The sequence below is a fragment of the Oncorhynchus masou genome, chromosome 1, assembly GCF_036934945.1.
Source record: "Oncorhynchus masou masou isolate Uvic2021 chromosome 1, UVic_Omas_1.1, whole genome shotgun sequence".
NCBI classification, from domain to species: Eukaryota; Metazoa; Chordata; class Actinopteri; order Salmoniformes; family Salmonidae; genus Oncorhynchus; species Oncorhynchus masou.
In genome coordinates, this window is record NC_088212.1 from 45316141 (window position 1) to 45338436 (window position 22296).

General features: G+C 42.3%; 1 protein-coding gene across 1 annotated transcript in view; it reads right to left on the minus strand.

Annotated features, from left to right (window-relative positions):
- Window positions 1–3997: 3997 nt before the first annotated feature.
- The window catches only part of LOC135554393 (reticulon-4 receptor-like), a 117726-nt gene continuing 99427 nt past the window's right edge, over window positions 3998–22296 (minus strand). The window contains exon 2 of the mRNA XM_064986724.1: window positions 3998–6141. Within this exon, the coding sequence (XP_064842796.1) occupies window positions 4727–6141 (1415 nt within the window). The 3' untranslated portion in view covers window positions 3998–4726. The remainder of the gene's footprint in view (window positions 6142–22296) is intronic.

Sequence of the window (22296 nt, forward strand, 5' to 3'; positions counted from 1 at the left end):
CCACAGAGTAGAGAAAGAAAAAATAATGTAAAAGACAGAAAAATAGTGAAAGGTGAAAAGTATGACATGTGGTCTCCAGGCTATGACCTCACACACACAAACACAGTGGAGACAGCATGTAACTCATCTGGCGGCGGACGCCATTATCACGTAGAGGACTGAGAGGAGAAAGAAGTAAATGTGGAGTACTACAATACTGGGGCTTGAGATCAGGCCACTTTTGACAAAGCACTCTGTAATCAGCCACAAACAATGAGCCTTCCTATCCACAGTAGGCCTGGGCCAGAAACGGACTGTCAATAGAGCTGGTCCATCTTTACGCAGTGGGCCTGTCTAAGTTGGGGCTCTTGCACAGAACGATCATTATTTGGCTAATAATGGGGGCCTCAAGGAAGAAAATGGGCCAGAATGTGGGCCTGCATTCTGTTTAAAGTGGTTGTTTGAAGTGGTTCTTAACCTGGGTTCGATCGAACCAGTCTCAGGGGTTCGGCAGAGGTCAAGACACACATCCGACTTATATGATTTGTGATGACACGCCCTGCTTCAGCCTTCAACTCGACGAGACCACAGACGTTTCCAATCTAAGCCAGCTTGCTGTATTTGTGCGCTAGGTGAAAGACGACGTGATAAAGGAAGATTTTTTATTTTGTAAGCCTCTTACAACAACAACTAAGGCAGCCGATGTGAAGATACTTGTGGATGACTTCTTCAAAGACATCAATCTTTCGTGGGATATGGTTTCTGCAGTTTGTTCGGACAGAGCTCCAGTCATGCTGGGAAGAAAGTCTGGTTTTGGTGTGCTAGTGTAAGCTGATGCACCACACATCATTGTTACGCATTGTATCCTGCACAGGCATGCGTTGGCAACAAAAAACTTGCCTCCAAAACTGGCAGAAGTATTAAAAATTGTAGTGGAATGCGTGAACTATGTGCGAACTAGTGCTCTGAGGCACCGCATCTTCAGTGAGCTGTGTAAAGAAATGGGCTCTGAATTCGAGGTACTTCTGAACCATTCTAACGTTCGGTGGTGTCCCAGGGACAGGTGCTGAATCGTGTTTTTGCCGTGCGTGTGGAATTAGCCCTGTTTTTGCAAGAGCACTAACATTGTCATGCAGATTGCTTCAAAAATTCTGAGTTCATTCTCATTTTAGCGTACATGGCTAATATCTTCGCAGCTCTCAATCATCTCAATCAAAAGATGCAGGGCGGTGGAGTCAACATCATCGAAGCGGGGGAAAACCTGAAGGCTTTAAAAAAAGCTACCGTTATGGAAACGACGAACAGAGAACGATAACTTTGCAAACTAAGATCGAAGATGTACCTGGAATCGGGATACATTTCTGTACCCGCGGAACTGAAGCAAGCAATTGCCACGCACTTAGATGAGCTCGAGTCTCTCGATGGATACTTCCCTACAAGAGAGTCATATCCAGCATGGGTGAGACAGCCGTTCACGTTTAGTGTTGAGACAACAGATGTCAATGATGAATACCTCGATGAAATCATTGAAATTCAGCAGAGCCAGGTACAACTGCAACTCTTCAGAACAACAACGCTTTCAACGTTTTGGTGTCAACAAATGGTAACGTACCCTGTTATTGCTAAGAAAGCTCTGGAGATTTTCATACCGTTTGTTACAACATATCTTTGCGAGCAATCCTTTTCGAGGATGCTGGACCAAAAAAACAAAGAAAAGGAACAGACTTTGTTGCAAAAATGACATGAGAGTAGCCCTTGCCAAGGTGAAGCCGCTCATTTCTGAACTGGTCTCTGAAAGGCAACAGCAGAAGTCACACTGATTTGCAGTAAATATTCATTATTATGTTTTTGTTTTTGCGTGAAAATCATGTTTTGATGATTTTGTTCTTTGAACACAGTGATGTTGATGCACGGTTCATTTTGTGCACCAGTAAAATATATACCTATGTTTTGAATTTGAAAAATATTTTTTATTTTTCCAATTAAGAAGGGTTCGGTGAATGCTCATATGAAACTGGTGGGGTTCAGTACCTCCAACAAGGTTAAGAACCACTGGACTTTAGAAGGAACTGAGGGAGAGATTACAGATTAACTGAGGGAGAGATTACGGTCTACTTACTGTACACATAGGTGAAGTGTAATGTGAGGTTTCACTAGCTGTTGTTCACTATAGAGCTGTGGGCAGTTTTTGCTGAAAACATCTGAGGGATCTTTTTATAGTATTATGAGGTGTATATTTTTCACATACCTCATTCAAACAGTATAACATAATGCTGTTGTACATTTTTATGAATGTTGAATGTTGATGATGTAATATCTGAGTTGGCAGTGTAAGAGGAAACCTGCCTCTGCTATTATTTAGGTAATTCATTACGTCATGATGTCCATTAGATCACACAGAATGTATAATAAGGTCTCATAATTATTACTGTATGTGCGAATGAATTCAGACACTGCCAAAGGCCTACTGTATGTTTGGACATGTACAGTATTACATTACATTTGTAAGCATTAGTCTGCGGAAGCAATATAAACTCTCTCTTTCAAAGATAATTTGTAAAAATCAAAATAACTTCAGAGATCTCCATTGTAAAGGGTTTAAACACTGTTTCCCATGCAATTCATGAACATGCACCTGTGGAACAGTCGTTAAGACACTAACAGCTTACAGACAATAGGCAATTAAGGTCACAGTTATAAAAACTTAGGACACTAAAGAGGCATTTCTACTGACTCTGAAAAACACCAAAAGAAAGATGCCCATGATCCCTGCTCATCTGCGTGAACTTGCCTAAGGGCAATAAATTGCAATGTCCGTACTGTGAGGCTTCTAAGACATAGCTATAGGGAGACAGGATGGACAGCTGATCGTCCTCGCACTGGCAGACCACGTGTAACAACACCTGCACAGGATCGGTACATCCGAACATCACACCTGCTGGACAGGGACATGATGGCAACAACTGCCAGAGTTACACCAGGAATGCACAAACCCTCTTTCAGTGCTCAGACTGTCTGCAATAGGCTGAGAGAGACTGGACTGGGGGTTTATAGGCCTGTTGTAAGGCAGGTCCTCACCAGACATCACCTGCAACAATGTGGCCTATGGGCACAAACCCACCGTCGCTGGACCAGACAGGACTGGCAAAAAGGTTTTGTCTCAACAGGGGTGATGGTTGGATTCGCGTTTATCGTCGAAGGAATGAGCGTTACACCGAGGCCTGTACTCTGGAGCGGGATTGATTTGGAGGTGGAGGGTCCGTCATGGTCTGGGGCGGTGTGTCACAGCATCATCGGACTTAGCTTGTTGTCATTGCAGGCAATCTCAATGCTGTGCATTACTTGAAGACATCCTCCTCCCTCATGTGTTACCCTTCCTGGAGGCTCATCCTGACATGACCCTCCAGTATGACAATGCCACCAGACATACTGTTTGTTCTGTGCGTGATATCCTGCAAGACAGGAATGTCAGTGTTCTGCCATGGCCAGCGATGAGCCCGGATCTCAATCCCAAATGAGCACGTCTGGGACCTGTTGAATCGGAGGGTGAGGGCTAGGGCCATTCCCCCCAGAAACGTACGGGAACTTGCAGGTAGGTGCCTTGGTGGAAGAGTGGGGTAACATCTCACAGAAAGAACTGGCAAATCTGGTGCAGTCCATGAGGAGGAGATGCACTGCAGTACTTAATGCAGCTGGTGGACACACCAGATACTGACTGTTACTTTTTGATTTTGACCTCCCCCGCCCTTGTTCAAGGACACATTATTCAATTTCTGTGGAACTTGCTCAGTTTATGTCTGTTGTTGAATCTTGTTATGTTCATACAAATATTTACACATGTTAAGTTTGCTGAAAATAAACGCAGTTGACAGTGAGAGGACGTTACTTTTTGTGCTGAGTTTATGATTGAGTAGTCCTGAGTGATTATCTTTAATGCTGTTGAATTCTGTGTGATTGTTAGTTATAAATGAGAGCAATCATCCAGTGCCTAAAAATAACACATCAATAACCAACCAGCTATAGGAAAGGATAACTTTTATTCATAATATATTCATACTTGTACACAAGTAAAATAAAATGCATATCTATGATTCCATTGCAATCTCTGTGAAACATTTAGACAGCATTATTTTAGCCAATGCTACCCGTACCCATACTGTGATGAAAACACAACTCAAACTGGGGAGAGAATAAACATTTGTCTTTACTTATAAACATAAAAAACATAACAGTACCCGACAAATGCAACACTTTTTGAATAAATAATGGGGGAGTGAAAATCTATTTTTCAACAAACAGACCGTAAACGTTCTTTGTGTTCGTTCAGACCCTCTGAATTCATGTTATTTTTTATTCATTTTTTTGTGGTCTGTCTCAGCAGTCACTGTCTCAGCAGTAAAAGCTTTTGAGACAGAAAAAGGAATAAGGAGAGTCTCCAAAGTGGTGTAGCTTAGACAAGGTACAGTACATACAGAACAAACAATTTTGGGCACTGATTTGTTATATACATTAGATGAGACATGTTCTGTAAAGGCATCCTTTTTTGTTAACTTCTTTATTATCGTAAGTCCTTGTTACCCTGGCGATGGGTCCAAACCTGACTTCCTGTGTTATCAGTCTCTGGGCTGTTAGTGGAGGTCAGAGATCACTGCAGATAGATTCTGTATCATTGTCATGAGCATTAATAACAATCTGTGAGTCCCAACAATGTTTATTTAGCATGAATCCCATCCCAGGCCCTAATGTCCTAAGACATGACCATAGAGAACCAGAACCAGATTATTGACATGAAGATAAAACTCAGCTCCACCTGCATTGTAGATCCATGGCCTTTGAGACATTGTGCATCGGATTTGGGTTTTTTAGTGCACTTCTTTTTCTTCCTGGTTGGGGCTGTAGAAGGTTCCAGATCTTGCAGTTGGACTAAGGACTGGTCAAGGTTGTTGGACAGAGTCCCCAGAGGCCCGTCGTTGAGACTCTGCTTATTCCGGGTGGTCTCATTTTTTGTTCGCTCCTGCTCTCTGAATTTGGTCTTGGATATGTTCTCCTTCTCCTTGAGGGGGTTGTTGGTGATCTGGCGGCTGTTGTAGGATGAGGGGTCAGGGATGGTTTTCTCGGAGATGATAGAGGACTTATCATTATCTGGAAGACAACACCTGGGAATTCCATTTCCCAGAGGATATTCCGTGGAGGGAAATTTTCCAGACCACAGGTTGGAGCTGAAGAGCTGGGTTTGGATCTGAGGAGTTTCCACACACCCTTCCAGATCATCACTCTTCAACCGTTTCAGGTCCTTCCCAAACAACTCCAGTGGGATGTTACACTCAAGCTCTGAGCTGGAGCCCTTGAAGCGTTTGAACCAGTCCCACAGGGTCCTGGCCCGACAGTCACAGACCCACTGGTTCCCGTTGAGACGCAGGTACTGGAGGGACCCCAGTGGGTCCATGGTCTCCCCAGTCAGCACGGTCAGGTTGTTGTAGAACAGGAACAGTGTGGTCAGTTTTCTCAGGTCACTGAATGCTCTTGGTTGGACGTAGATCACCCGGTTCTGGTGCAGCAACAGGCGGTCAAGGTTAATGAGGCCACGCAGCATGTGGTCCGATACGGTCTTGATCTTGTTGTTGTGCAGGAAGAGATAGGTGAGGTTGGCCAGGTCCAGGAAAGTGTCATCGTGCAGGGCCAGTAGGTTATTGTCCTGCAGGTAAAGGTACTGCAGGGAGAACAGTCCCTGGAACGCTCCAACAGGTAACTCCGACAGGCCACACCTGTGCAGGTGGAGGGTGTGGAGCTTGGACAGGCCCCTGAAGGCCGTGGGGCTGATGATTCTCAGGTTACTGTTGTCCCCAATGTCCAGCTCCTCCAGCCGCTCCAGACCATAGAAGGCCCCAGCTTCGATGTGGATGATGTTGTTGGAGTACATCCAGAGGACGGTGAGGTTGTGCACAGAGCTGAAGCTGGTGGAGCGGACCACGGTCAGCTTGTTGCTCTGGAGGAATATCCGCTGGCTCTGCACAGGGATCTCGTTAGGGATGGAGAACAGTCCTTGTTGCTGGCATGCCACGGTGGGCCGTGGCTCACTGTAACACACACATTTGACCGGGCAGCCCTCTGCTCCTCGAGGCACCAGGCTAAACCACAACACAAGGAACAGGAGTCGGCCCCCTGGAGAGAGAAGAAGAGATGAGTGGGTCAGTTCTACAAGTACATAATAATACTTCACCTTAATTTCAATATAAATGTGATTTGTAAATGGTTTGTAAATGTGTTTTTTAAATGTGAACATCTCTGCCTATCTCTTGATTGGTTTTAGATTTTGCTTTCCTCTAAAGCAAAACAAAAACTTTACAATATTGATCTCCCTGGTCATTTTTTGTAATTAGACACTGGCCTAATATTGAACTTCAATACATATACCATCTATCCAATCACCATTACAGCACTTTCCTTTACATTTACAGTAAGTAATCCCGAATATTTTGCAGCATAAAAAGGCAGTGGAACACCCTCTAGGCCAGGGCTCTCCAACCCTGTTCCTGGAGAGTTACTGTACTGTAGGTTTTCACTCCAACCCTAATCTAGAACGCCTGATTCTAATAATTAGCTGGTTTATAAACTGAGGTAGGAGCGAAAACCTACAGGACGGTAGCTCTCCAGGAATAGGGTTGGAGAGCCCTGCTCTAGGCTCTCACATAGTCCTCTCCTAACTAGTGATGCAGTGTGTCTTTAAAGAGAAAACCGTCAGTGATTATTTGCCCCTGGGGACCCATTTCCTCCTTGCTTCTAATGCAAGCATGAAGACCTGGACGATTGAGGAGAGGGGTCCCAAGAAGCTGATTCATTAAATATGGGTGTGTAGCTTTTAAGCAGAATCAACAAACGCTGATAGGGTGGATGGAACTAATGTTTGACATTTAGCCTGTCGCGTAAAGATAAGTGTAGTGGGAGCCTGGACCCTTTCATGCCTGGCTGAGAGGCTAAGATCTTGATGCTAGTTTTCAGGGTGGAGAGCAGAACTGGGTTCAAATAATATTTGAGATCACTTAAAATAAGTTATCTGTTATCACTGTTGTGTTTCTAATTGTTTCCAGAAGTAATTCATTTCCGCTTGAGTTATAGGAGTTTTGTGTTATTGCTAACCTAACACCGGAACATGTAGATACAGCACAGACACAAGTATAGAGATTTCACTAATTCATCAAATGCAGATCAAGATTTCAAAGTGTGACAGCAGGAGATGCCAAATCCAATATGTCATGTCAGGTGTCAGGTGTTATTGGCAGATATTGTTCAAATCTCAGTGAATCCAGCCCTAGCTCCTGTCCTAAGTGTGGATTTCCATTCACAGCTGCCACAGCCATCACTGGAATCCCAGGCTCTGCCGTGACAGGTAGTGAAGTACTGGAAAATGCATGAGCTTTACCCTCCTTCACTCACTCACTCCCTCCTTCCTTCCTTCTCTCCACCACTCCTGTTTTTCCTCCCCTGCCTCCCTCCCTATCTCACTCCATCTCTCTTTCCTCCTCATCCCCTCCCTCCCTCTCTGTGCCTCTCTTCCTCCCTCCTCCCTCTGAATCGGTTTTAATCCATCCCTCCCTCCCTCATCCCTCCATCCCTTCCTGTTCTTCATGCAGCAGTTGTAGCAGCTCATCCCTGGCCATTGTTAAGCGGGAGCTGTGGTGTGGCTTGACAGCAGCCCCCTGCTGTACTTTCTCTCCAATCTCCCTCTTCAGCCTTCAGCCAGACACACTATGCCACCAGAAAGCTGTTAAGTTTCCTTCCACTACTCTTTATTTCTGCATCACAACACTTTTCCCTCCAAGTTCCCAGCCACCTGCTTCTCTAACAATAGCAATATATTGTTTTGTAACTGCAGCAGGCTTTGTATCTCCTCACCGCATCTCCGCTCATTGTCTTATTTCCACCCATGCGTTGTATGTTGGAGACCTGGTTTTCTCAGCTCCCGGTATAATGTTCTATAATGGTCTTCAATATAGCATCTTTTGAATGACAGTATAGTCTAAGCCAATCAGGTGTTATCAGTTTTATAATACTAACTATTGCCTGCTGCCTGCTTTCTTTATATAGAGATGTAGGATGTTAATTACAGACAGTTTGCTATAGCAGGAAAATAATCATTCAGAAATAGGAAATGTGGATTATAATTAAAGGACAATTTTGTAAGGGTTGACACATTTTTCAAGTCTGAAATGTAAAGGTGGAAATGGCAAAACTCAGAAGCCTTTAAAAACCTCAAATACACTACAAGTTTTACATTTCCTGCAATGCAGTAAAGTTGTCCTGCAACAGGGTGATCAAATTAAGATCCTACATCTATAGGACTGTGTCAATTGCCTTGCCATTAGTATTGTCAAACAGAATTAAGAAGTCCAAAGCCATTTTTGCCCTCATCACCTCTTGCACCTTATTTTTGCTGTGCTTACACTTTCATGATTAATAACTGTGTAATAATAACCACACAGTTATAACTGTGTTACCAACATAGTAGTTACATATGTTTTACTATGTAATTACATGGTAATAGGGTTGAGGAATCAGTTACACAGTTTAAACAAGGAATGAGTAATTACACATTCACTTGAAGGTTATTCCACATGTGTAACTACTGATGTTATTACACATTTTCTTGTTCCACTATGCAACTGTTTTGTAATTACACATTTGAACGTCACCTGTGAAATACCATATTAAAAACTGAAACCAAAACCGGACCTTGTTACATGTAACAACAATTGTAACAAGACACTCCCTGTCATTAACTACCGGGTTATTTTTCAATAAAGTTTATTTCTGTTTTGGAAAAAGCAACAATATAAAGTGAAATGACATTTTAATTGCTTTGTAGTTACAATGTAACAACCTTTGCAGACAATAGGCTAACCAAGGGAAATAACTTTTGACTTTTCTTTAATGGATTTGACAAAGATTCATATTCAACCATTTCAGACTAACTATTTTAGTTAGTAAAAATGCAGGGTGGTAAAGCTAGCTAGCTAGCATTTCCCCATCATACACTAATGTAGCTAGCTAACGTAAACTCACGTAAACTCGTACATTGCCTAGGTCCGTACAATTGCCCTTATTTTAGTGCCCCAGAAACGTAATACTTCCAGATCAACTGTAATGTCAATACCATTGTAAAGCACAACTTCTCTCCTTTCTAACATAATCAATTACATGACCTAAACGCTGCCCGTTTCTGCATAATTTAAGCAGGCAATGAGCCCCGTCGGGTCTTTTTAAAAATGGCGGGTGGGGAAGCGAAACTAATGCGTGATAGTGAGAAGGAGAGATGTTGTGTGGGAAAATTGCTTTTTTTTCACTCGATCTGTCCAACTTATCACCTTATCGCCTCTAAAATGTAAATACAACACTATAGAGTTTATATAATGTGTCATTACATACCTATTTGAAGGTTTGTGTCGAATTTTAATCGGGTTTTTAGGGCGGTGCTAAAGTGATCTTAGAAGTAAACAGCGGCTTTGAGAATGATGATGACGCAAAAAATGACTAGGTATCCCCCCTTACCCCCGTCACTGTCCATTTCTTGTTTTTAAAGGTTGATAAAAGTGCTACACCTGGTGTAAGACAGAAATAGTTGCTTTATGCGTGCTGCACGTTACGACATGACACGTCAAGATGTAACGGAAGGCCAGTTTTTTCTACTTTTCTCCAATACTATAGAGCCATTACCATGTCGATCAACGCTTGAATAGAAACCTAGTTCACACCCCCGATTTTGACGTCAACACAGTCGCTACAGTCCCATTAGTTTACTTTGTAGCCACGTTTGAATGTTGCGGTCGCTCACATTTGTACGGAATGGGGTGAGTTTACATTAGCTAGATGGCTAGCTAGGCACTGGTTGCCTAATGCCAACACGTTTTCCAACTCAGTTAAGAAACTTTACTAAATCATCATAAAACTCATAAAACATTTTGTTTACAATGTTATTTCACTATTTTGGAGACTTTGCACATTAAAAGCATGACAAATGAAGAGACATAACATGTAACTTCCACTTGGCTGCATAGGAGAGTTGTGAGAGGTCAGTGTTCTTTTGGCTTCTTTTTTATTTATTTATTGTTCTATTTATTGTTCTTTTGAATGTACATACATGTAAATAAATAGTGAACAAAAAGGTTAAAAGGATAAGACCCTTTAAAAAAAAAAATCTGCCTAAAATGACATACCCAAATCTAATTGCCTGTAGCTCAGGACCTGAAGCAAGGATATGCATATTCTTGATACCATTTAGCAGCTTCCACCCCCAAGCCATAAGACTCCTGAACAGCTAATCAAAGGGCTACCCAGACCCCTCTTTTACGCTGCTGCTACTCTCTGTTTATTATTTTTTATAAAGCTTATACACTATTGGGTTCCACTTTACAGTGCTTGCTCCTGGTTAGGTACATGATAATGACAAGTATATCCTATGTAAGTACATTGTTCTTACAATACACTTGATTCGGAATAGCCTTTGAGCCAGGTCATGGCACACATGAGGAATAACCTTCAGCAAGTGAATGTGTAATTACACATTCCTTTTTCCAATTGTTTAATAACTGATTCCGCAACAACCCTATTACCATGTAGTTACATAGTAAAACCTATGAAACTATTATGTTAACACAGTTATGAATGTGCTAGTTACATAGTAATAGGGGCAACCTAATGTAAAGTGTTACCTGAATACATACAGTATATAACACTGTTATCGTTTTGGTGCCAACCTTCATATCAAACAATCACAAAATGTAGCACAAATCCACAAAAAAAAAATATCTTATTTTGCTTTGCCAGCTTTGGTTTCAACATTGAATCTCCCCTATCTGGTGTGTCGAAACACAGCCCAACACAGCACAATGTCACACATCCACAACTCCAGAAACGGGTGTTTCAGAAACTGGCATCCCACGAGAAAAATCTGTTATGGTCCAACAGCAAACTTAACTCTGTCTAAGATGAGCCAAGAACCTCTTTGTCTTATGGCGACAATACAAAGTCAAACATCCTCCCAAGCTCTTAGTAAACTGAAGCTCAATGACTCAGGCTCGCTTCCGTGTTGGAGAAGCAATTGTCTTCACAAAAGGATGCAATGGCTGAGTCCCAAGTGGCACCCTAGTCCCTATATAGTGCACTACTTTTGACCAAAGCACTATGCCATTTGTGACACAGCCAGAGAGGCGGACAGGGGGACAGAGGTGGAGTTATGCCCAGACAGTTAACAACCTGGTGATGAACGGCAGACATCAAGCATAATCCTCGCTTGTCTAATTGTATTATTTGCCAAAACAAAAGACTATGAACAATGTGGGAGAACAGAGAACACTCCAGATAATAGCGAGGGGTGAGGAGGGGTAAGGAGGACATAAGTGGGAGCAGCCAGAGAGCGCTGTTTACTTAGCGCAGCAGTGCATGACAAGCCTGACACCCTCCAGCTCATTTGCATACATCCCTGGCTGTGTGTGTATGTGTGAACTACTTCACTACTCTAGCCCCATCCATGGCTTTCTCTCAGCATGATAGAGGCATCCTATCCCAACCCTGGCAGCACCTTGAGAGCACACAGGGCATGCAAAAAGGGGATCCAGGGGATCTGCAATCCATCATACTGGCTTCACTCTGAAGAGGCTTGGATTGGGCCCGGATGGGTAACATGACAGTATTATCCTTCAGCAGAGAGGAGAGGAGTGTGGAAAGGAAGGGAGGAGAAGTGATGTCTCTCTCTGAGATAGATGACACAGAGCATCTCAAGGGATGCAATGGCCTCTTTCTTTCTTTACTCACACAACATTAGTGATTGTTGTTTCAATGTGGATTTCAACATGTTCTTAATATATTCAAGATGTTTGTACATTAGGCGGTTTGTTGTAAATGCATTCATGCATACAAATGCACCCTTATATCATGTTGAAATGAATAATTTAGATCAGTCATATCAGGTGATGTGGTGTTATTTTCCCACAGAGCCGTCACAAAGTGGTTGTAAACCCAAGTGATTGTGTACGGTGAGAGTGCATTAAAACCTCTTCCCTACTGTCATCTAAGGACCTACATTTTGACTGAATGGTGACCGGATTTGAAAAGTTGGTACCACTCCTAAATGCTTCCCCCCAGGAACATACAGGCATGGAACTACTTTTCCTAAATGTTCCTAAATGTTTTCCCCAAATAACATTATGCAGGGATGGAACAGATGCTCTCTTGTAACAGTAAATAAAGATGTGTGCATCCTGATCAAACCCGGGTGTTTAGGACAATATGTCACATTGGAGTCACTACCTGGTCCCTGACTGCTCTGCGTGTGTTTGTGTGTGCATATGTGAAAGTGTGTGTGTGCGCATTTGCATTTGAGTGTGCATGTGTGTGTGTGTGTGTTTCTAGGGGACACCATGGTCTAGCATGCAGACAAGGACACAATTAGCGGAGGGGCAGAGGGACAGATCATGTTCTGTCTGCCACACATCTGAAAGAAAGAAAGAAAGAAAGAAAGAAAGGAGCAACAGTGTGTGTAGCTGGGTGCGTGTGAGGGGAGGGGGGATGAGGAGAGAAGGATGGGCGTTATGTGTGGGAGAAGTGAGAAGTGAAAATATGTAAACAATACCAGATTGTGAACTACTGGCCCCAAAACAATGTATTTACAGATGCACGACTCTTCACTTGTAAAAGTGAAAACATTACCAGAATACAACACTGACACAATTTTTTTTATTTTACTAGGCAAGTCAGTTAAGAACAAATTCTTATTTTCAATGACGGCCTAGGAACAGTGGGTTAACTGCCTGTTCAGGGGCAGAATGACAGATTTGTACCTTGTTAACTTGGGGGTTTGAACTTGCAACCTTCCAGTTACTAGTCCAACACTCTAACCACTAGGCTACCTTGCCACCTCTAACAAGTCACTGGGTGAAGGCCTCAAAGCACAGTATGTTTAGAATGCTTGTCATCATTTCTAAAATGGTCAACACAATGCCGAGACCAACTTAAAAAAAAAACTGTGACATCATTTATTCCAGCAAATCACTTAAAGTCTGGAATGAAGTTATGAAAACCTGAGACCACTTGTCCTGATTTGTAGTTGGAATCCAACCAACATGCCCTCAATACAACCTCATGTCATCACGGTAAAATGGGAAGATTGTAATAGATGACATTGAAGTCCCTATGGGAGGTTTTTAGAGGTTTCTTCCATACAGTTATCTCTCTGCACCCCCAAACCCAAAGCCCTTGCCACTTAGCACATTCAATTGCGTAGAATGTATAATGCAAGTAATGTAAGCTGAAAATAATGTAGGCCTCAGTTGAGAAAGTGTGCGTGGGAGCCATAACAGAAGAGTTGGCCTACCTTGTGTTATACCAAGCGGTTCATCCATATCCTTTATGGCCCATAGCATAGCACATCTATGTACAGTAACAGCAAGCGTCATTCTGCATGAGCATATTTTCTTCAGAAAAAGTAACTTAATTATGCCATGTAGAAGCACATAAGTATAACGTAGATATGCCAATCGGAATAAGCAGCACAAATGCTACTGTATTTAGTGCGGTTGCCATCTTTCATATGTGACACCAGGTAGCTGATTACGGTGATACTAAGCACATGTGTTTGTCCATCTAAAAGCATCATTCTGCATGGGTGTAGTTATTTTCTGCATACAATTACACCATATATACAAAAGTATGTGGACACACCTGAAATTGGTGGATTCGCAATTTCAGCCACACCTGTTGCTTACAGGTGTATAAAATCAAGCACACAGCCTTGCAATCTCCATAGACAACCATTGGCAGTAGAATGGCTTTACTGAAGAGCTCAGTGGTTTTCAACATGGCACCGTCATAGGATTCCACCTTTCCAACAAGTCTGTTTGCCAAATTTCTGCCCTGCTAGAGCTTCCCCGGTCAACTGTGAAGTGGACACATCTAGGAGCAACCATTGCACACACTACCAAGCTCCAAACTGCCTCTGGAAGCAATGTCAGCACAAGAATGGTTCGTCTGGAGCTTCCTGAAATGGGTTTCCATGGCAGAGCAGCTGTACACCAGTCTAAAATCACCATGTGCAATGCAAAGCACTGGCTGGAATGGTGTAAAGCTTTCCACCATTGGACTCTGGAGCAGTGGAGTGATGAATCACGCTTCAACACCTGGCAGTCTGATGGACGAATCTGGCTTTGGTGAATGCCAGGAAAACGCTACCTGCCTCAATGTGTCAACTGTAAAGTTTGGTGGAGTTTGGCTGTTTTTCATGGTTTGGACTAGGCACCTTAGTTCCAGTGAATGCTACAGCATACAATGAATTACATTCTGGGCGATTCTGTGCTTCTAACTTTCTGGGAAAACTTTACGGAAGGCCCTTTCCTGTTTCAGCTTGACAATGCCCCTGTGCATACAGAAATACAGAAATGGTTGGTCGAGATTGGTGTGGAAGGACTTGACTGGCCTGCACAGAGCCCTGACCTCAACCCAATCGAACACCCTTGGGATGAATTGGAATGCCGACTGCGAGACAGGCCTAATCGCCCAACATCAGTGACCGACCTCACTAATGCTCTTGTGGCTGAATGGAAGCAATTCCCCACAGCAATGTTCCAACATCTAGTGGGAAGCCTTCCCAGAAGAGTGGATGCTGTTTGAGCAGCAAAGGGGGACCAACTACATTTTAATGCTCATGATTCTGTAATGAGATGTTCATGTAGTGTACTTCAACATATCACTGAGCTGTATAGAAGCTATCGTATTTAGATTAGTATTGCCAGATGTTTAAAATTATTCACTAGGTAGCTCATAATGGACTAGGCACAGATGTTGGTCCTTTTTTATCATGGGACCTCCGTTAATCCGAATTTAGATGAAGCCATCATAACTAAACTGTTTAAAAACCATGCCCCTCCTTCCCGTCAGAAATGTCATCACTGTCTTACATTTGGGCCTTTTATTAGCAATAAAGCTTCAATTTGAAATCTGTGAAGTTACCATCACTGCAGGGTTGAGAGAATGAATTACCCTGAAATAAAAGAGAATGAGGACTAATGATTCACCACTGTATTGCTAAAAGGATCCATGTCAGACCTCTAACATGATCTACTCCGTACACAATCGTAACATCAGCCTGTTCATAATGTTACATTTGAGTGTTTTGCAGCAGACTGTTTCAGACTGGTACTTGTTTTATTGTTGTCCGTTAGAGCCATTTTTGTGTGTGCCCTAAACAACCCAGTGGCCCACATTATCTACTCTCCTGGCAATCTCTGCATCCGGCATCCTCGTAACAGTTTCATTTTGGTACAATTGTAGTGTTTGACACCATTTTAAACTGGCACTTGTTCTTTGCTTTTTTGTCTTGGCCATAGTTCCGCAGTTAGTTTGGCTATTTATAAATGGTTTAAGCCCCAGCAGAGCAATAAAACAGTTGTTTGTACTTAAAAGGCATTACAGTCGGACTACAGTCGGACCTAACATTATGTACTCCATCCACATCACTTGGACAGGATCATTACGGAAAAATTATAGTGTTAGGCATTTGGCACCTAGACGTACAAGAATGGCAATTGTTTTCTGCTCGTCAACAACAGAGGCAAGTTGAGATGAACTCTTTGCAAAGGGGGTTACAATTGGAGGAAAACAAATCAAACAAGGTTATCTCTTACTCTCGACCTTCAGACTAAATCCCATCCACTTCTTAAATGATCCATTTACAGAGCATTGTGAGTGATAGATGGTGGTAGAAATTGCCTGGTAGCAAGCTGCTGCAAAGGGGGAACTTATAAGGGATTTCGATTTTCTTCTAACACCTCCGGGTTTTGAACTATTTAATGTTGAGCTCAACGTGACCTTCCAAGTACTTTAAGAGCATGCACCATTTGCCATTGTCAAAGTTTCTTGCATAGTCTTCTGTATCATGCTTTTCAATGTGACTACAGTAGGGTTGCAAAGCCACCGGTAATTTACCAAAGTTAGCGGAATCTTCAGTAATTTTAGTAATTAAGAAGTAATCTATGGCAATGTATGGTCACTCTGGTAATTTATACTTGAATAACTTAAAAATATATATTAATGTATAGATTTTATTTTTATGGTTAGAGCATTGGTCCAGAACCCGAAAGGTTGTTAGATCGAATCCCCGAGCTGACAAAGTCATAACACCCATACAACCTAGCGGTCAAACAGGGAAATGGTTCCAATCGTTTTTTCCCCCATACATTTCTCCCATAGGGGATTTTAGAAACTCCGAGACAGATTTACATGGTTATCAAAAGGTCATGCCAGAGTAAGCCTACACAAAACACAGCCCTTATTTAAAGTGTTTTCCCCCATTGGAGTAATGTATTGTGGAAAAACCATAGATAGACCATATTGTTAAAGAGGAATTAGCCTTATTAAAGAGATTCTCCTGAACTTTTGTATACTTTTGTATACTGAACTTTTGTATACTTTTTAGCCAGTAATTTGGAAGTTGCGCTCACTCAACAAAACGGGTCCCTGGAAATTCTGTACAATGTCATCACGTCATTGTTCTTGAGCCTCTGTAGCGTGCACAAAGAGAATAAAAATAATAATTGTGGGGTGATCTCACCCCACAAAATCATTGAACAATACTGTGCTGACCAGATCACACCTCACACTTTAAGTCGATTGATCCATGTGTCAATCTAATTAACATAACATGCCCCATCAAAATCTGTGTAGCCCTTTCTTGCAGTAAAATAACCAAATCACGCTCTAGTGGCCTCATTCGGTGGAATGTTATTAATATTTTTCACAAGTAATAAACATATCTTTTTTAGACCTTGAAAATCCTATGTTTATTTATGTAAAAAAAATCATGGTATCCAAGCTACTATCTTGTTTGTATTTCCCGTACAGGCTCGGGAAATACAAAGGTTGAAAGCTATGTGGCCTCCAATACACAACCCAACCAAGCTGCACTGCTTCTTAACACAGCGCCATGCAACCCGGAAGCCAGCCTCACCAATGTGTCAGAAGAAACACCGTGCACTTGGCAACCTTGGTTAGCGCGCACTGCACCCGGCCCACCACAGGAGTCGCTGGTGCGGGATGAGACAAGGATTTCCCTACCGGCCAAACCCTCCCTAACCCAGACTACGCTAGGCCAATTGTGCGTCGCCCCACGGAGCTCCCGGTCACGGCCGGTTACGACCGGTTACGACTGGTTACGACAGAGCCTGGGCGTGAACCCAGAGTCTCTGGTGGCACAGCTGGCTTTGCAGTACACCACTGCGCCACCCGGGAGGCTGAAAATCCTGTTTCTATGTCAAACATTTTTGTTATATTTCAAACTTCTGTGATGTATATAAAGTGTAATATTGGGATGCAAACTCAAAATGTAATACATTTGAACTCTATATCTGACATGGTGGAGGAGTCTTTTTAAGGCCATAACTAGGTGTGTGAGGTGTATAGTATTGTTTGAAAGTAGATTTGTTTAAGACCTGATTTTAACCCACTACAAGGAATGTGCAAAGCTGTCATCAAGGCAAAGAGTGGCTACTATGAAGAATCTAAAATATAAAGTATATTTTGATTTGTTTAACACTTTTTTCTGCTTACTGCATGATTCTATATGTGTTATTTCATAGTTTTGATGTCTTCACTATTATTCTACAATTTAGAAAATAGTTTTAATAAAAAAAAAAAAAAAAAAACTTGAATGAGTCGGTGTGTCCAAACTTTCGACTGGTACTGTATATTATTTAGTATATGTAAAGACAAGATTATATCAAGAATAGTCTGATGGGTGACAATATTAACCTATCACTTGTGAATGATATATTATCACTTGTGAATGAGGGCCAGCATAAGAAACAATGCCTTTTTTTGCGAATTTGTCTAATCAGTTTCACATTTGGGGAAGATAATTTTCACCATAAAAATGCATCTTTATAATAAAATAATTACATGCTTAATTGAATTTGTGGTCACTTTTGATAATGGTGTTTTACTCTAATGGAACATTGGCGCTTATAGCCTACTACCATTGCTGCACTTATTATGTAAAGAAATAGCTTAATATTTTATCAACATCATAAGCTAAACGTTCTGATCTGTTGCATCAGCCACATTGCATAAAACAGTTTCTTTGATGTTAGTGGTTGGGATCGATCTCATCCAACAACTGTCCCAGACTATGTTTGGAATATATTTCTACAAAATATAATAGGTCGACGATTGTACTATGGGGATAGTAGATTGACATAGGCTAGTGTTTTTGCTGTTCATTAGGCCGAAATTGGATAAGGGCGCGTGCAGTTGCATCCCCAATGTGTCTGTCTTCACTTGTAGCCTGTGAGAAAAACTCGATTACGTGACGGAGAGCCATGTGAGTGAGAGGCGCTTCGGATTGCGCACAAAAGGCATGGACATATTTGGGTGCATTAAGGCCACAAAGGGGATGCCACTGTGAAATTTGAGGCATTATCAAGTGCTTGTCAAATTGTGAATGACATAATACTGGAGTGTGTACAGCCAGTGCAAAAAAACAAAGCAGAGCTCATGCCTTTCAAGCAACTCTTTTCAAATCATCATTAGGAGTCGCATCATGCAGCCTTACAATGTATTAAAAATCAAAATATATGTTTGTAGAACAACAAAAGTTACATTAATAGCTCTAAATTAAGCATATAGGAGTACCACTTTCTTTGTTAACTGCTTAACACAGAAAAGTCGCATGTGCGCACTCCCTCAAATCGTTTGGAGAAAATATTTTTATTTTATTCAGCTTTGTTCAATCGTATTCTTCATACTATAAAATAATGCCATGGAATTATAAGCAAATCTTGTCTACTAAAAATGAACTAGTGTAGCCTGCACTCATTGGGCATAGCCACATAAGGACCTAACATAAGGACAACTTAGAGTATGCTATTATTTTCTTCTGAAATAGACTACATTTGTGGTACGGATCTGCTATTTTTATACTTTAGAACCAGAACCCCCATCAGCAGCTAGCCAGCTAACTAGCTACTAGCTAGTAGTCAGTTAGCCACTGCTAGCGGTCCTCACCCAGCCTCAACCCGGTCAATTCCTGCCAGTCTGAACAATATCAACCCAGAGCATATCGGACTGTTTTTTCTCTACCACATCTCTGGATTCCTACCGCGAGCTCTGAACCTTTACACCGGATCATCGCTGCTAGCTAGCTGCTATCCGAGTTGTTATTCCTGCCTAAAGTCTCTGTCCCGAAACAAGCACCAATTAGCCTGGAGCTAGCCTTGAGCTTGCCATAGAGGTACACCAGCCAATTCTTGGACAACAATACCTCTTTTGCTAATTGGCCTGGACCCTTTACTGCCGACAGGGACCCCCGCCGATCCATCACGACTGGTCTGCCGACGTAACTGTCCAAGGTGGTTTCAACAGACTCTTCCATTGCGACATCGTCGGATGCCCATTTGCCATCCCCAGTCCGCTATCTGTCTGAATCGCCGTGTCTCCAGCTCTCCTAGCGTAGCAGCAACTGCAGAATTGGCTCCCTGACTCATCTAGTGCTACTCATTGAACCGTATGATCACTCAGCTACACATGCCTCTCCCTAATGTCAATATGCCTTGTCTATTTCTGTTTTGGTTAGTGATTATTGTCTTATTTCACTGTAGAGCCCATAGCTCTGCCCAATATGCCTTAGATATCCCTTTTGTTCCACCTGCCACACATGCGGTGACCTCATCTGGCTTAACTGGTGCCTCTAGAGACAATACCTATCTCATCGTCACTCAATGCCTAGGTTTACCTCCACTGTACTCACATCCTACCATACCCTTGTTTGTACATTATGCATTGAACCTATTCTACCGGGCACAGAAATCTGCTCCTTTTACTCTCTGTTCCGAATGCACTCGACGACTAGTTTTTATAGCCTTTAGCCGTACCCTTAACCTACTCCTCCTCTGTTCCTCTGGTGATGTAGAGGTTAACCCAGGCCCTGCAGCTCCCAACACCACTCCCATTCCCCAGGTGCTCTCATTTGTTGACTTCTGTAACCGTAAAAGCCTTGGTTTCATGCATGTTAACATTAGAAGCTAAGTTTGTTTATTCACTGCTTTAGCACACTCTGCCAACCCTGATGTCCTAGCCGTGTCTGAATCATGGCTTAGGAAGGCCACCAAAAATCCTGAAATTTCCATACCTAACTATAACATCTTCGGACAAGATAGAACTGCCAAAGAGGGCGGTGTTGCAATCTACTGCCGAGATATTACGACAGAACTCTGCAGGCTATCCAGGTCTGTGCTCAAACAAGAGCTACTACTTTTAAAAATCCACCTTTCCAGAAACAACTCTCTCACCATTGCCACTTTTATAGACCCCCTTCAGACCCCAGCTGTGCCCTGGACACCATATGTGAATTGATTGCCCCCCCATCTATCTTCAGAGTTCATACTGTCAGGTCAGTATTGACCTCATCCCATCAGTAGAGGATGCCTGGTTGCTCTTTAAAAGTGCTTTCCTCGCCATCTTAAATAAGTGTAGAAAAAATGTAAAACTAAGAACAGATATACACAGCCAGTTAGGAAAGCTAAGGCTAGCTTTCTCAAACAAAAATTTGCATCCTGTATAGAGGTCGACTGAATATGATTTTTCAACGCCGATACCGATAATTGGAGGACCAGAAAAGCCGATACCGATTAATCGGCCCATTTTTTTTGTTTGTAATAATGACAATTACAACAATACTGAATGAACACTGATTTTAACTTAATCTAATACATCAATAAAATCAATTTAGCCTCAAGTAAATAATGAAACATGTTCAATTTGGTTTAAAGAATGCAAAAACAAAGTGTTGGAGAAGAAAGTAAAAGTGCAATATATGCTATGCAAGAAAGCTAACGTTTAAGTTCCTTGCTCAGAACATGAGAACATATGAAAGCTGGTGGTTCCTTTTAACATGTGTCTTCAATATTCCCAGGTAAGAAGTTTTAGGTTGTAGTTATTATAGGAATTATAGGACTATTTCCCTCTATACCATTTGGCTATTGGATGTTCTTATAGGCACTTTAGTATTGCCAGTGCAACAGTATAGCTTCCGTCCCTCTTCCCGCTCCTCCCTGGGCTCGAACCAGGAACACAACACAGTCACCCTCGAAGCAGCATTACCCATGCAGAGCAAGGGAAACATCCACCCCAAGGTTCAGACCGAGTGACTTTGAAACGCTATTAGTGCGCGCTAACTAGCCAGCCATTTCACTTTGGTTACACCAGCCTAATCTCGGGAGTTGATAGGCTTGAAGTCATAAACAGCGCAATGCTTGACGCACAATGAAGAGCTGCAGGCAAAACGCACGAAAGTGCTGTTTGAATGAATGTTTACGCACCTGCTACTGCCTACCACCGCTCAGTCAGATACTTAGATACTTGTATGCCTGTAAGCTCAGTCAGATTATACGCAACACAGCACACGCTAGATAATATCTACTAGTATCATCAACCATGTGTAGTTAACTGTGTCGTGGTTATGATTGATTGTTTTTATAAGATAAGTTTAATGCTAGCTAGCAACTTACCTTGGCTTACTGCATTCACCTAACAGGCAGTCAGTCTCCTTGTGGAGTGCAACGGTCGTTATTACGTTGGACTAGTTACTGTAAGGTTGCAAGATTGGATCCCCCAAGCTGACAAGGTGAAAACCTGTCATTCTGTCCCTGAATGAGGCAGTTAACCCACTGTTCCTTGGCCGTCATTGAAAATAAGAATGTGTTCTCTAACTGACTTGTCTAGTAAATAAAGGTGCAAAAAATATATTTAAAAAAATACCGATTTCCGATTGTTATGAAAACTTGAAATCGTCCCTAATTAATCGTCCATTCCAAGTAATCTGTCAACCTCTAATCCTGTAGCACTATTCCATGGAGAATAAGAGCACCTCCTCCCAACTTCCTACTGCACTGAGGCTAGGAAACACTGTCACCACCGATAATTCTACAATAATTGAGAATTTAAATAAGCACGTTTCTGCGGCTGGCCATACTTTCCTCCTGGCTACCCTTAGCCTGGCCAACAGCTCAGCTCCCCCTGTGACAACTTGCCCAAGCACCCCCCCCGCTTCTCCTTCACCCAAATCCAGACAGCTGATGTTTTGAAAGAGCTGCAAAATCTGGATCCCTACAAGTCAGCTGGGCTAGATAATCTGGATCCTCTCTTTCTAAAATGATCCACCGAAATTGTTGCAACCCCTATTACTAGCCTGTTTAACCTCTCTTTCGTATTGTCTGAGATCCCCAAAGATTGGAAAGCTGTCACGGTCATCTTCCTCTTCAAAGGGGGAGACACTCTAGA